Below are 14256 nucleotides of genomic sequence, written 5' to 3' on the forward strand. Positions count from 1 at the left end.
AACTTTTTAAAAAACTGGGCTCCTACTACCTTCAGTAAGAATTATGATGTCCAGCTGGATTACAGTTTGAAGGACTTGGTGATCAGGCACAATGCAATTGTCCTTTGAGAAACACGCAGGTCCACTTAAATGTGGCTATTTTTAAGTACACAGTACTGCAAGATTAGTGCTTGCCTGAATCCACAGTTGAGGAACCACATACTGGATAGATGACTATGGAGCCTGAATATCTTTGGATTTCAGTAACTGAGGTGGGTCTAGGGACTAATCCTCCTCAGATGCTGAGGGATTACTATACTGCAATTGGGAATTAATCACATGGGAAAAAAAGGCATTATTGGGAAATTCAGTTTCCAAGAAACTCAACTACTTCAGCTGCTTTACCCCACATTTTCTTGGAAACATTTCGGTTACAAGAATGTGGTCTGGTGTCATAATATGCTAATCATTGCTAATGTAAGTGAAGAATAGATATATAACTATTAAGAGAATCCAAATCTAGGGCTGAAAACTCCACATTGTGGTTTAGGGCAGCGTTAACTTTCTCATCTCTTCAGCTCTGCCTATTCCTTCCCCCAAAAAACATGTGTCAGAATACAAATTCAGTTTGTGTGAGTCAGCATTTGGGTCTGTTCCACTGTGACACAGACCCAAGTCACCCTTGTGCAGCCTTTTTCAATTGACTGAGCAAAGGGATCCGAGTTGCAGGCTTTAACAATTCCTTTCACTTAGGAGTGTTATTATTATTAATTTTTAATCTGGAATGTGAAGTAAAGGGGGCTTTAAAAAGCATCACTACGGACAAAGCTAGTGGAGGTGATGGAATCTCAGTTGAGCTAATTCAAATCCTGAAAGATGATGCTGTGAAAGTGCTGCACTCAATATGTCAGCAAATTTGGAAAACTCAACAGTGGCCACAGGGCTGGAAAAGGTCAGTTTTCATTCCAATCCCCAAAATGGGCAATCCCAAAGAATGCTCAAACTACCACACATTTGCACTCTTGTCACACACTAGTAAAGTAATGCTCAAAATTCTCCAAGCCAGGCTTCAGCAATACGTGAACCGTGAACTTCCAGAAGTTCAAGCTGGTTTTAGAAAAAGCAGGGGAACCAGAGATCAAATTGCCAACATCCGTTGGATCATTGAAAAAGCAAGAGAGTTCCAGAAAAACATCTATTTCTGCTTTATTGACTATGCCAAAGCTTTTGACTGTGTGGATCACAATAAATTGTGGAAAACTCTGAAAGAGATGGGAATACCAGACCACCTGACCTGCCTCTTGGGAAACCTGTATGCAGGTCAGGAAGAAACAGTTAGAACTGGACATGCAACAACAGACTGGTTCCAAATAGGAAGAGGAGTATGTCAAGGCTGTATATTGTCACCCTGCTTGTTTAACTTATATGCAGAGTACATCATGAGAAATGCTGGGCTGGAAGAAGCACAAGCTGGAATCAAGATTCCAGGGAGAAATATCAATAATCTCTGATATGCAGATGACTCCACCCTTATGGTAGAAAGTGAAGAAGAACTAAAGAGCCTCTTGATGAAAGTGAAAGAGGAGAGTGAAAAAGTTGACTTAAAGCTCAACAGTCAGAAAACTAAGATCAAGGCATCCGGTCCCATCACTTCATGGGAAATGGATGGGGAAACAATGGAAGACTTTACTTTTTGCGGCTCCCAAATCACTGCAGATGGTGATTGCAGCCATGAAATTAAAAGACATTTACTCCTTGGAAGGAGAGTTTTGATCAACCTAGACGCCATACTAAAAAGCAGAGACATTACTTTGCCAACAAAGGTCCGTCTAGGGGAAGCTATAGTTTTTCCAGTGGTCATGTATGGATGTGAGAGTTGGACTACAAAGAAAGCTGAGCACAAAAGAATTGATGCTTTTGAACTGTGGTGTTGGAGAAGACTCTTGAGAGTCCCTTGGACTGCAAGGAGATCCATCCTGTCCATCCTAATGTAGATGAGTCCTGGGTGTTCATTGGAGGGACTGATGCTGAAGCTGAAGCTCCAATACTTTGGCCACCTGATGCAAAAAGCTGACTCATGTGAAAAGACCCTGATCCTGGGAAAGACTGAGGGGAGGAAGAGAAGTGGATGACAGAGGATGAGATGGCAGGATGGCAACACTGTCTCGATGGACATGGGTTTGTGTAGACTCCGGGTGTTGGTAATGGACAAGGAGTCCTGGTGTGCTGTGGTTCATGGGGTCGCAAGAGTCAGACACGACTGAGTGACTGAACTGAACTGAATCTCCATATGGAACAGAGAGCATCAGGATTACAGCTGGATTCTAGGCAGCAATTACAAGGAGTTTTGGAATGCTTGTTAAGAGAAGAATGATTAATTATTCCTTAAAAATTATTGAATACCTGGTCAATGCCAAACATTGGAGTGGGCCTGGTGATAAAATGGTAACAACATACAGGGTGGTCACTACCCTCATGGAGTTTTCAGTTTTCAGTGGTTGCACAGGCAGAAATAAATTGTATAAGTGAGGCACACAGGACACAGAGCTCATGAAGGGAGATTTACCTAGTCAGTTAAATCTGGGAGAATTTCCCAGAGAAAACTATGCTTGTACAAAAAATAGAAAATACTTTTATTATTTTTTATTGAAGTATCATTGATTCACAATATTATTTTTAGTTTCAGGTGTACATCATGATGCTCCAGCATTTTTACAGTTTATACCCCACTAAAATTATTACAAGAAAATGCCTATAATTCCCTGTGCTCTATAATTTATCCTTGTTGCTTATCTAGAAAATTCTTTTTGAATGCCCCTGAAAAGTCAAGGCAAAATACACTGAAGAAATGAAGTTGAAGTAACATTGAGGGAAAAACTGGGACACTATTCCACTGTCGTTCAGGCCTCCTGCTGTGTTCTTTGAACAGAAGCTTATTCCTGCCTTAGGGCCTTTGCACTTGGTTGATGCCACTGTTCCTTCGCTGCTCCTTCGAATCTGATTGCAGACTCTTTCATATTCTTCTTATGGTCACTTTTCCATGACCCTCCTTATTTTGATTAGTCCCTGCTTATCACTCTCAAAACACCCTTTCGTTTTCTTCAGATGTGATGATTTTGGATTTTCTTCCATTTATATATATATTTATTTATTTTTTATACTAGATTGTAAGCTTCAAGAACCTGGGCTCCTGGGTCTCTGGGTCACATTAACTGGTCCGAGTCTGACACATGATAAGCACTCAAAAAATATTGAAGTGCTCAATAAATAATGAAGGATAAATGTTTGCACAAGAAGGTTTGTACTGAATTAATTTATTTTGCACGATATTAACCATGTTATATTCCCTTCACGTTGCAAAATTCCAATAAAACTCCCTTAAAGGTGAAGCTGCTACACAATTCTTTATTGAAGATGAGAAATGAACTTTGTTATTTGCATAATCTGAGGTTTAGTTTTAAAAATAAGCCCCTGGAAATTTACTTTGAAGCACGTAAAAAGGACAGATTAATGGATATATAGACAGGTAGATGGATATATATAAAATAAAACAAGTTTACTAAAATGTAACTTCAAAATTTTGATTATGGCTAAACAGATAGATGTTCACTTGTAAATTCTTTCAACACAACTGTCTTTATGCAAATTTTCATAAATAAGTGTGTGCAAAAATATGTACCTGATTATATTCCTCCTCTGAGTAGAGTTAAGCTTAGTCTATATTTTGTGTCCTTCAGGTCGATGATTAGCAAGAGAATAGTCAAGAAAATCCTTTACAGTATATTGTTTAAGCAACAAATGATAGATTTGGTAGATTTCCACTAGAGCGTTGTGCACTCACATGGTTAATTGGAAGTTGGGAAACTAGAGCCCATGACTCACTATTCCTCTGGCTTGAGATCTGGCTGCTGGTTCCAGGGGACTGAGTAAAGTCAGAAGTGGAAGGTGGCTCCCAGGTGTTACCTGTTGTGATAGGAGAAATCATGGTCTGACTTGTGACTCATAATCCTCTCATCGAAGGAAATGTGCCCTCTTCACCATTAAGATGGTTCAGTGTCTTTCTGTCCTGTGAATCTGCTTGACCTCGAAATTGCTCTTGATTTGATGGTCCAGGATGGGAGGAACCCTCATTACATTAATAACAACCAGCATCTAAATGAGTGTTCCTGGCTTATGAAAGTATTCTAATTGCCTTACTTTATTTGGTTGTCCCAGCAATGCTATGTTGCAAATAAGCCAGGTAATATTGTGCATCCACGTATTTTACAGATTGAGGCAATGTGTGAGAGACATGGCCAATTTCATAGCAGCGTACTGAGGAGCTGAAATTAGGACTGAGATTCCTGATTTCTAATTCAATCAGTCACCCTTATCTAATGCCTGACTGAAAATGTAGGCAATTTTTTTACTACCTGATTCTATCGAAAGGAGGGAGACTTTCAAGGAAATAGAGTATCAGAGAAAAGCCACAGGGAAAGTGAACTTTTCCCAGGTTGAATTCATGCTATGTTATCCCAAAATCTCGAATCCAATTCTCTGTTCTGTTCTTCCATGCTTTTTGCAGTGTCTGTCCCTTCTGAAAGTTTAAATCTCTGCTTGAATCTCTCCCAGTGAATTCTTCTGAGTTGGATAATACTCTTTAAGGATTGGGGAGTAGAGACTAGCTATCAGGCATTCTTACTATGCTGCTGCTGTGCCTGTCCTATGTTTCTTGTATCTTCCCCTCCCCAGGTGGCTGTTCTTAGTGAGGTGGAATGATAACTACTTTAATGCATATTCCATCAGCTCCTGGGAAACTATTAGTTCAAATGTGCCCACTGCTCATGACTTGTAATGCAACTTAATTCCCCTTTACTTTTGGTTTCTTGAATGTTTTTGAATGTTTACTACAGAGTCAGACATCCCTGCATCTGAGACTATACTCAACTTACCTGTGCCATCAGGCAAGTTGCTTGGCCTCCCTTAAGTGTCATGTTTTTATTTATAAAATGAGATTAATTATAAAACTTGCCTTTTCTAACTGTGTGAGGACTAAATGGAATAATACTTATGAAGGGTGCAACTCAGTATTTACAGCTTAGGAGATGCTCATAACTATTGCTAAGAATTTTAATAATTCAGTTAGAATACAGAAATGCTCCTTACAAGTTTGATAAAATTCATCTTACTCTCTAATTAGAAGGAATTACATTTACAGCATTTTGTCAACAAAGGTCCGTATAGTCAAAGCTTTAGTTTTTCCAGTAGTTATGTACAGATGTGAGATTTGGACCATTAAGAAGACTGAGCTCAAAAGAATTGATGCTTTTCCATTGTAATGGAGAAGACTCTCAAGAGTCCCTTGGATAGCATAGAGATTAAACTAGTCAATCCTAAAAGAAATCAACCCTGAGTATACACTGGAAGGACTGATGCTGAAGTTGAAACTTCAGGATTTGGCCACCTATTTTGAAGAGCCGACTCATTGGAAAAGACCCTGATGCTACGAGAGACTGAAGAGAAGTGGGTGACAGAGTATGAGATGGTTAGATGGCATCCCTGACTCAATGGACATGAGTTTGAGCAAACCCTGGGAGACAGCGAAGGACAGGGAAGCCTGCCGTGCTGCAGTTCACTGGGTCACAAAGAGTTCAACACAGCTTAGCTACTGAACAACAGCAACATTTACACACAGCTTTTTCTTCCTGCATCCTCCCTCCCTCCCTCCCTTCCTTCCTCCTGTAGACTGAAAGAAAGGCGCAACATGAGAGCTGTGAGTTAGGTTTTGTTGGAGCAAAATGAGGACTCCAGCCTGGGAGACAGCATTTCTGATAGCTCTGAGAAACTGCTCCAAAGAGGAACTGCTGCCTGACTTACAGTTTTGTTCTTTTATCTCTGAAAACATTTCAGTGTCTTGTTAGGGCATAAGGTAAGTGTCATATATGATTTTAGTGAAGAGGGGACCTGCAGTCATGCACACATTTTGGCAGATATTTGCTGCCAGTCATGAGGAGCAGATTCACCATTAATGAGTTTTTCTGGATATGAACAGATGTAATAACTGGGCTGAAAAAATCTTCTCCTGAAAATATCTAACTATCTGAAGACCTGTCCTGCCAGTTTTTCCAAGAGCACAGAGTGCCTCATTCCTGTTCTCCACTCTAAATTTCTTTCAGAGGGTATTGAATGTCAGCAGCTGCAGCAGCACTTGATTTATTCCTTGTAGAGGTAGCTGTCAAGTGCCAATTTATAGTTGACACTTCCTTCTTTCCCTCCTTCATTTCTCCCCTCCAGCTCCCTCTCTGCCTTCCTTCTTTCTGCATGTCTTCATTGAGTGTCTCTATCATGTCAGGCGGTCTCTACTCTTATGGATATTGCAGGTTACAGTGGAAGACTAAGGAATCACACAAATGGATGTAAAAATATATTTCTAGTAATTACTACAGAGTATATCACAAGGAGGCCTTGAATTAATGGGGAGGCTTCCCTGAAATCTTTACCAAGCAAAGGGCTCACTGCTTGAAGCATGTAGAAAGCAATACTATGGCACCAGCTCTTGAGAAGAGTGTTATTTTGAGGCCAACTGGCAAGGAGACATGGGAAGGGCTCAAATCTGTGTCTTTGATCTGGGGTTCGGTCAAACATTATGAGTTTGTGGAGGAGGTATTCGTTGGCAGAAATGTTGGTGGAGCAGGTTTCAACTAGTGGACTTTGGAACTTGTCCATTTATGATAGGATATGGTTGAAGCGTCAACCTGGGATCTTCTAGGATGGAGAACCCTTCACTTCTAAAAAGATTCTGGCATTAAAGTTCTAGTCATGTCCTGATCCTTAGGTTCCCTGGAGGTGGTGTGGAGACTTAGTTTTTGGGTGTTATTTGAGGTCAGACATTCTTCCCTTGTGCCTGCTTTGGCTGCCTGGGCCTGAAGCTGAGGGAGGGAGTGGCACAAGGGGGGAGAGGGTTCCTGGAGGAAGGCCGGTGCTGGTAGTCTGCTGGCAATCACCAGGTTGCAGATTGCAACTTTATTCCAGGGGCAATGGGAATCCATTGAAGAATTTCAGGTAGGACTGTAACATAACTCTCATGAGTCATTTAGTTTAAATGGAAGTCTACCCAATTAAGCCATCTTTATTCATGTGGATTGTGAGCAGAGGGCAGACATGATACACAGGATTGATCATCTGAATTCTAATGCCACACTCAGTGATCTGGGAAGTTGTGAAAGTAATAGACCTTGAGTGTCCTCCTTTGGGAATCTTATTGAACAAGCTGTTAAAAATTCAATTGAGTAAATCTGAAGACTTCATTGGCTTTATTCAATGACTTCTGAATCAAGCAATATCCCAGTTAGTAAGCAGAAGGGAATTCTGAGGGGTTGTGCAAATGGAAGGTTTTTATAGGAAGAAAGGAGGGGCCAGGAAGCCATCAGCAAAGTATATTGAGGGCAGACACTTTTTTTTTTCCCCGTTGGGGGAGGGATTACAAGGGTTTTCTCTGAGCCAGGGGCAGGAATGGAGAAGGAGTAAAACACAGCACATTGCCTACCCAAAAATTCCAGACTAGGTGATTAAGATAACATTTCTGGGGAAGGCTGTAACTGCAATTATGTCAGGTATTGTAGAGGTTTGGTACCATGGGCTTTAGCACAAGTGACACTTTTGGGGCCTGTGGTTTTCTCTTTAGCACCTGCACATCTGCATTATGTTTGTGGATGCATGCAGTAAGCCTCCTTCCAGATGGCTCCGGACTTCTTCAGGGCCCTGCAAGAGGAGCAGAGAAAATCATGAGCGGGTAAGACTCAGGTCAAAGGAGCTACTTCATGGAACATTTGCTCTTTTACTTAATACTTTACAACATTGTCGTTTTCAACTATATCTGAAAGACCTCTTTCTATCTTGTCTGGCGGAGGGAGTCAAATACACTGACTTATGAAGGTGAGTTCACATTTTCTATATGGAGGAGACTGATATTTTGTTTTATGCTTTTCTGTACTCCAAAGCATCACTTTCCTTTTCTCCAGTATTAAAAGAAAAAGCTCTGCTGAATCTCTGTAAGATAAACCATATGACTATAAACCAACTCGTCCTGTATCCACCTACCTCTCCTACTTTATAAAGTGAAACATTTTTCTAGGCTCTGGTGACACAGAAGTGAATAAGAGTGATGAGAGTCTTGTCCACCTGGAGTTCCTGGTCTGCACTGGGAGACACATATTACCCAACATGCTATTTAATCATGATTGTGATAAAAGTCAGACATGAAGAGAAGCAAGCATGTGACAGGTTTAGTCTTGGGGGCAAGGGAGGACTGAGATGAAGAAAAGACCTTTCAGGTGAGCTTTGGAGAGTGAATGGAACTTGAGAAGGTGACGGGGGCGGGGGGAGGCAGGTTGGAAGATTATTCTAGGTAGAAGTAAAGGTGAGCAAGGATGTGTCATGGGCAAGGGGCAGGGAGTTCTGTAGCAACTGAAGGGGGTTCAGATATCTGGAGGCCAGGAAAGGAAGAGGGCAGTGGTAGAAAGTGAAGATGGATTACTGCTCAGGGATCAGATCTGACCAGGTCTAGCCTTGATGGCTTATTTATTTATATTAATAAATATTTTTTCCTAATGTGAAGATAAAAAATATTCAACCAAGGTTTTGGCTGTTAATTTGATGAGCACAGGATTTTCTAGGTAACTGTGCATGCTTTAGGATGAATATGGCTTCTCAGTTCCTATAGGAAGAGTCACCCCTGCCTGTCCCACCAGACCCTGCAAGCATCTTAGTTTTCAACCCTGATCCAGATGAACGGAGAGTCCCTTCTACTGGTTAAGTTCTAAAGCATGTCAAGGCTTTGTGGGTGATACAAAGACAAATAATACAGAACCCTGGTTTATAAGAAGCTTGTAATTTAGTAGGGCACCAAGATATTTTCACTAAGAAGTACCTAGAAGGCAGCAGGTAAATGGTAGGAATGACTGTTATCATTTCTCTGTTAGTGTTGCTCCTTATAAAGCCTCCTGTCCATGCTGGGCACACGAATGTTCCTTAATAAATAGCTATTGACTGAATGATGATTGATAAAGCAGTGAAGAGTCTGGGGACCAGCAGTGAAGGGAAATGAGAGCTGTGGGTTGGGGGACTGTTATTACCTGGCAATATCTCCAAATGCCTTCAACATGGGCTTGTTCACATACGGCAGTCCATGCTTGGCACACAGTGACTTCACCAGAGGTGCCACCTTGTGATAATTATGGCGTGGCATTGTGGGAAACAGACTAGGGGAACAGAGGAGATATACAACTTTTCAGACCTAAGGAGAAACCCAAAGTTCCCTTCCTTCTTTTAGAAAATAAAATGGTATCAGCCACAGAGACCCAACCTTGACCTTGCACAATTCTTTAGTTCTGGAAAGTTAAAAAACTTGCTGGCAGACTCATCTTATCCCTTCAGTTCAGTTCAGTTCAGTCGCTCAGTCATGTCTGAGTCTTTCCGACCCCATGAACAGCAGCAGTGAACTACCCGTTTCCTCTCTGTAACTGATCCTTTGGTAAAGTATTTCCAGATACCGTTTAGAAATTGCAGCAGGGACTCCACTTCCTTAGTTATTTTGTAAACTTGGCTCCAAAGACACAGATAAGAAAATATTTGAATTATAACATAGTTAAGTTTGAACACAAGTTGGTTACCCAAGTGTCCTGATATTTCTTAGGTTTTGCCAACAAAGCAAATGCAAAGAAATCGCCAATTTCTAAGCCCATAGGAATCTGGAAACTGAGTCACTGATACTTTTCCAAGATTTCACTCCATTTACTCACAATTGTGACACTTCCTTCATTTCTTTCTTCCCTTATCTATCATTGTTGTTAATTGAAAAATAGCATCCTTTAGAGAGCCCTGGTTCATTTTTTTCCCTTAAGTTGGTGAGTCTTCTGCTCTGCTCTGGACTATATGGAGGGCAGTTATTAGTGACAGCCCTTGCCCTTTATCATGAACTGTTTCTCTTACTCACTGGTGCTCAATTTGGAAGTTCAAGTGCCCAGTGAACCAGTCATTGAAAAAGGACTGTTCAACATTACAGGTGGCCAAGACCTGCAAAGAAAAAGCTTACATTAGATGTAGATGAGCCCGTGACAAACAAGAGATTTAGTTACTCTTTTATTTATCCATCATTCAACAAGTGCTGAATGAGTATGCATTTTGTGTCACAAACCATGAGGGATAAAAATAAGTCCCAGGTCTCAGGGACCTTGCAACTATAAAGGAAATAAGGCATTTTGCTAAGAAGTATAGATAAGGCAATAGATATAAAGAAGTGAATAGGATCTGAGAGGACTAAGTCACTATCAGCCCTCAAAATCAGAAGACTAAGGTATTGTGAGTAAGGACTTTGGCAGATGGAAGTGGGATTGTAGGACTCTGGTAGAAATTATAGGAGTTTGAATGTTATTACCACAGAATAGACTTAAAGGACTTCTAAATGGGGAATAAAGCATGCAAGGGCTTTAATCAAGGGCTCTGTGCCTAGAAATACATTTATTAATATATTAATATATACAAGTAGCTTCCTTTTTAATCTAATGTATTTTATTTTACACAAAGACAGACTGACAAGAAGTTTATAGGATTCTCCAGACTATGTAGAATGCTTATGAATGTGACTTTTATTCAGTGCCTTTCTAAGATTTAATTCTTGTTAGGGTTGTTGCCATTTTTTTTACCAGCTGAGCCACCAGGGAAACCCGGTTGTTACCATTTTTAACGTTATTTTTGCAGTTGTTCTATGTCAGGGTTCCTTGAAGTGTACTTTAGAGCACCTTGGGGTTCCCTAGGACACTTTCAGGGGATCTTCAAGGTCAAAATGATCCCCATAATACTTCTGAGACAGTATTTGCCTTTTTCATTCTTGTTCATGCATGCTTATACCATGGGTTTTTCCAGAGACTATTAAACATGGGATGATGTCATCACTCTGATGTTAACCTTTATTGACTTTATCTTGTTTTTTTTTTAAATCAATTAATATATATTTTTAAACTCTCAGTTTCAATTTCAAATACAGTAAGTATCAGTGGATATAACCTCCACAAAAGAAAGCTCTTTCACATTCTCAATAAGTTTTAAGAGTGGTTTCTTGATCAAAAAGATTGAGAACCACTGCTGTGTGGAGTGTCCACCGAACTTGGAAATGAGCATGGAGAAGGAAGCAGTATGATGCCTGGATTCTCCAGGTAATCACAACACAGCCAGTGTCAGGCTTAGGGGGCAGTGGTATTCTACATGGGTCACAAGTCTTTTAATTGTTAGCTGCATTCTCCCCGAGAATGCTGAGTCTCCCCTCTGGGCCCCACTATCTATACAATGAAATGAGGGGGATTGCAGGGTTCTCCATTCTGTTATTCTAGAAGTGTGAGATTCATTGAAAGACTGTTTCATGTTGAGGCAGGTTTAGTAAACCTTGCTTGTAAAGTGCCGCACAGTAAATGTTTTAATTCTGCATCACAGCTACACAGTTCTGCTGTTTTAGAATGAAAGTTATCAGAGAATATGTAATGTATAAATGTGGCTGTGTTCCAATAGAACTACAAAAACACAGACTGGACTAGATTGGCCCTTGGACTATAGTTTATTAAGCCTTGGTTAAGAGCAAAGTTTCTGAAATCAAACTCCCGAGGTTTAAAACCTGCTTCTAGGGATTTCCCACTGGTCTACTGGTTAAGACTGTGTGCTTAACACAGGTTTGATCCCTGGTAGGAGAACTAAGACCCGGCATGCCACACAGTGTGGCCAAATAAATAAATAAATAAAACTTGCTTCTACCACTTATTAGCTGTGTGATCTTACACAAGTTATAGAACTTCTTCATACCTCAATTTTACCATTTGTGAAGTGGGAGTACTCTGAGCATGTAGCTACATGCAAAACAGTTGACAAAGCCTGGCGCCTGTAAGCCTCCAATAAGTATTATGTGAGGTAAGCAGATGGTAATCAGGATGCTTTGGTGGATGCTTTCCCAAGAACAGCATTATTACCTGAGTGCTGAACCAGTCCTGGTTCTCCTCTTTGCTTATTTTCATTGGTATGTGGCTCATCTGGGTAACATATGCAATCCATGGACTCTCAAGAAAGCTTTAAGAGAATAAAAGGAAGTTTAGATCATTCCTTGGGGAGTTTCAGTTCCAGTCACTGGGCTTGCATACCCACTGGCAGATCTGGCCAAGCATTAGAGGAAATGGCAGTGACTCAAAGGTTGCAATAAAGCGGTGGTCATTTGTTTTTCATCTTTGCAGACCTTTTATATCTGAAGATGGCACACTAGGGAATCAGTCACAGTCCCTGTCTTGCAGCCTACTGTACCAGAGCAGCGTCCCCAGTATTTTCTGAAGGCGTTGGTGCAAGGCTCAGAAGACCCTAGATAACTGAAGGTCAGGCTTCCCTGGTGGCTCAGTGGTCAAGATTCCATCTGCCAGTGCAGGAGATCTGGGTTTGATTTCTGGGTCAGGAAGATCCCCTGGACAAAGAAATGGCAACCCACTCCAGTATTCTTGCCTGTGAAACCCCCAGAGCAGAGGAGCTTGGCAGGCTACAGTCCATGGCGTCACAAAAGTGTTAGACATGACTTAGCAACTATAGTGACAACAACTTAAGCATATATGCAATGTGATTAACAGTTTGGCTGTTGTCATCAGATAGAACTGGGGACGAGTTGTGATTTGGCACTGCTACTGGCCCTTATTAGTTCTTGAGTGAGTGATTTCATTTCTCTGAACTTTAGTTCTCTTACCAGAAAAACGAAATTGATACTATCTACATTGCCTGGTTGTGCATTGTTTTATTACATCAAATAAAATAATGCATGTAGAGTGAGTGAAGTCGCTCAGATGTGCCTGACTCTTTGCGACCCCGTGGACTGTAGCCCACCAGCTCCTGCATCCATGGAATTTTCCAGGCAAGAATACTGGAGCGGGTTGCCGTTTCCTTCTCCGGGGGATCCTCCCGACCCAGGGATGGAACCCGGGTCTCCCACAATGCAGGCGGGCGCGTTGCTGTCTGAGCCAGCAGGGAGGCCCACCGTGAACCGTCAGCAAACCGCCTGACGCGGAGGAGCCGCCGCCGCTATGAGCAGGGACGTGAGTGATGAGGGAGGGATGCATCGCGAGGTGAACAGGCCGATTCAGTTTAAAGTGCTTTTGATGTGGGGAAAATCTCTAGTCATAAAATAACTTTTTAAAAAACCGGGCTCTTACTATCTTCGGTAGAATTATGATGTCCAGCTGGATTACAGTTTGAAGGACTTGGTGATCAGGCAGAATGCTATTGTCCTTTGAGAAACATGCAGGTCCACTTAAATGTGGATATTTTTTAGTAAACACATACTCTACTACAAGATTAGTGCTTGCCTGAATTCTCAGTTGTGGAACCACATATATGAATAGATGACTATGGAGCTTGAATATCTTTGGATTTTGGTAACTGAGGTGGGTCCAGGGAATAATCCTCCTCAGACGCTGAGGGATTACTATACCACAATTGGGAATTAATCATGTGGGAAAAAAGGCAAGATTGGGCAAATTCAGTTTCCAAGAAACTCATTCAACTATTTCAGCTGTTTTATCCCACATTTTCTTGGAAATATCTCAGTTACTAGTATCTGGTCTGGTGTCATAATCTGCTAATCATTGCTATTCATAAATAGCTCAGATAAGAAAGGTAAGAGGACCATCCAGAATAAGAGTGGGAGAATATTATTCTTTACTTACTTGACTAAGCACATGAGCCCCAAGGTTCCAAAGATTCCATAGAAAGGAACAAATGTGATGAAATAGCGAATGTAAGAGCTGCTGACCCAGGCGATGTCCTGCAGAAAGAAGTGCTTGAAAGTTAAGCTAGTGGAAATAAAACTGGCTAAATCTTATATCCTGGTACTCAAGGAAGCTACATCTGGAAAGGACCAAGCATGCACAGTTCCCCTTTTCTACTAGCCTGATCGAGCTCTAGAGAAGGAATCGAGTTGCTCACCTCCCAGCACCTTCTCCGGCACATCTCTTTCATGGATTTCAGGTTCAAAGCTACCGGCATGAAAAGGTGGACCCCAACTGAGGAAAAAAAAAAAAAAAAGAGGATAGTGAAAAAATAAGCAGATATGATTCCTGTGGAAGCGAGTGGGAGTTGATCTTAACATGCTACCCCTGGAATATTTCCCCTGAGAAGGGATGGAAGATGGAGATCCACAGCCACATCCTGGATGCTGCTGGGCCTTTAGAGTCTCTGAGCCTGAACCAGGACTTTGGTTCAAGCACCCTTAGGGAGACTAGG

At 41.3% G+C, this 14256-nt stretch overlaps 1 protein-coding gene across 1 annotated transcript; it reads right to left on the reverse strand.

Annotated features, from left to right (window-relative positions):
• Positions 1–7321: 7321 nt before the first annotated feature.
• LOC122449369 (fatty acid desaturase 2-like protein FADS2B) lies at positions 7322–14019 on the reverse strand. The gene is made up of 6 exons (XM_043480880.1): positions 13960–14019; positions 13701–13798; positions 11973–12069; positions 9953–10032; positions 9093–9218; positions 7322–7719 (listed from the first exon to the last, which is right to left on the reverse strand). Exons 1-6 carry the CDS (start codon positions 14017–14019, stop codon positions 7659–7661), a joined length of 522 nt encoding a protein of 173 aa, XP_043336815.1. The 3' UTR covers positions 7322–7658.
• Between the last annotated feature and the right edge of the window lie 237 nt (positions 14020–14256).

This window comes from Cervus canadensis, chromosome 11 (genome assembly GCF_019320065.1).
Source record: "Cervus canadensis isolate Bull #8, Minnesota chromosome 11, ASM1932006v1, whole genome shotgun sequence".
Lineage (NCBI taxonomy): Eukaryota > Metazoa > Chordata > Mammalia > Artiodactyla > Cervidae > Cervus > Cervus canadensis.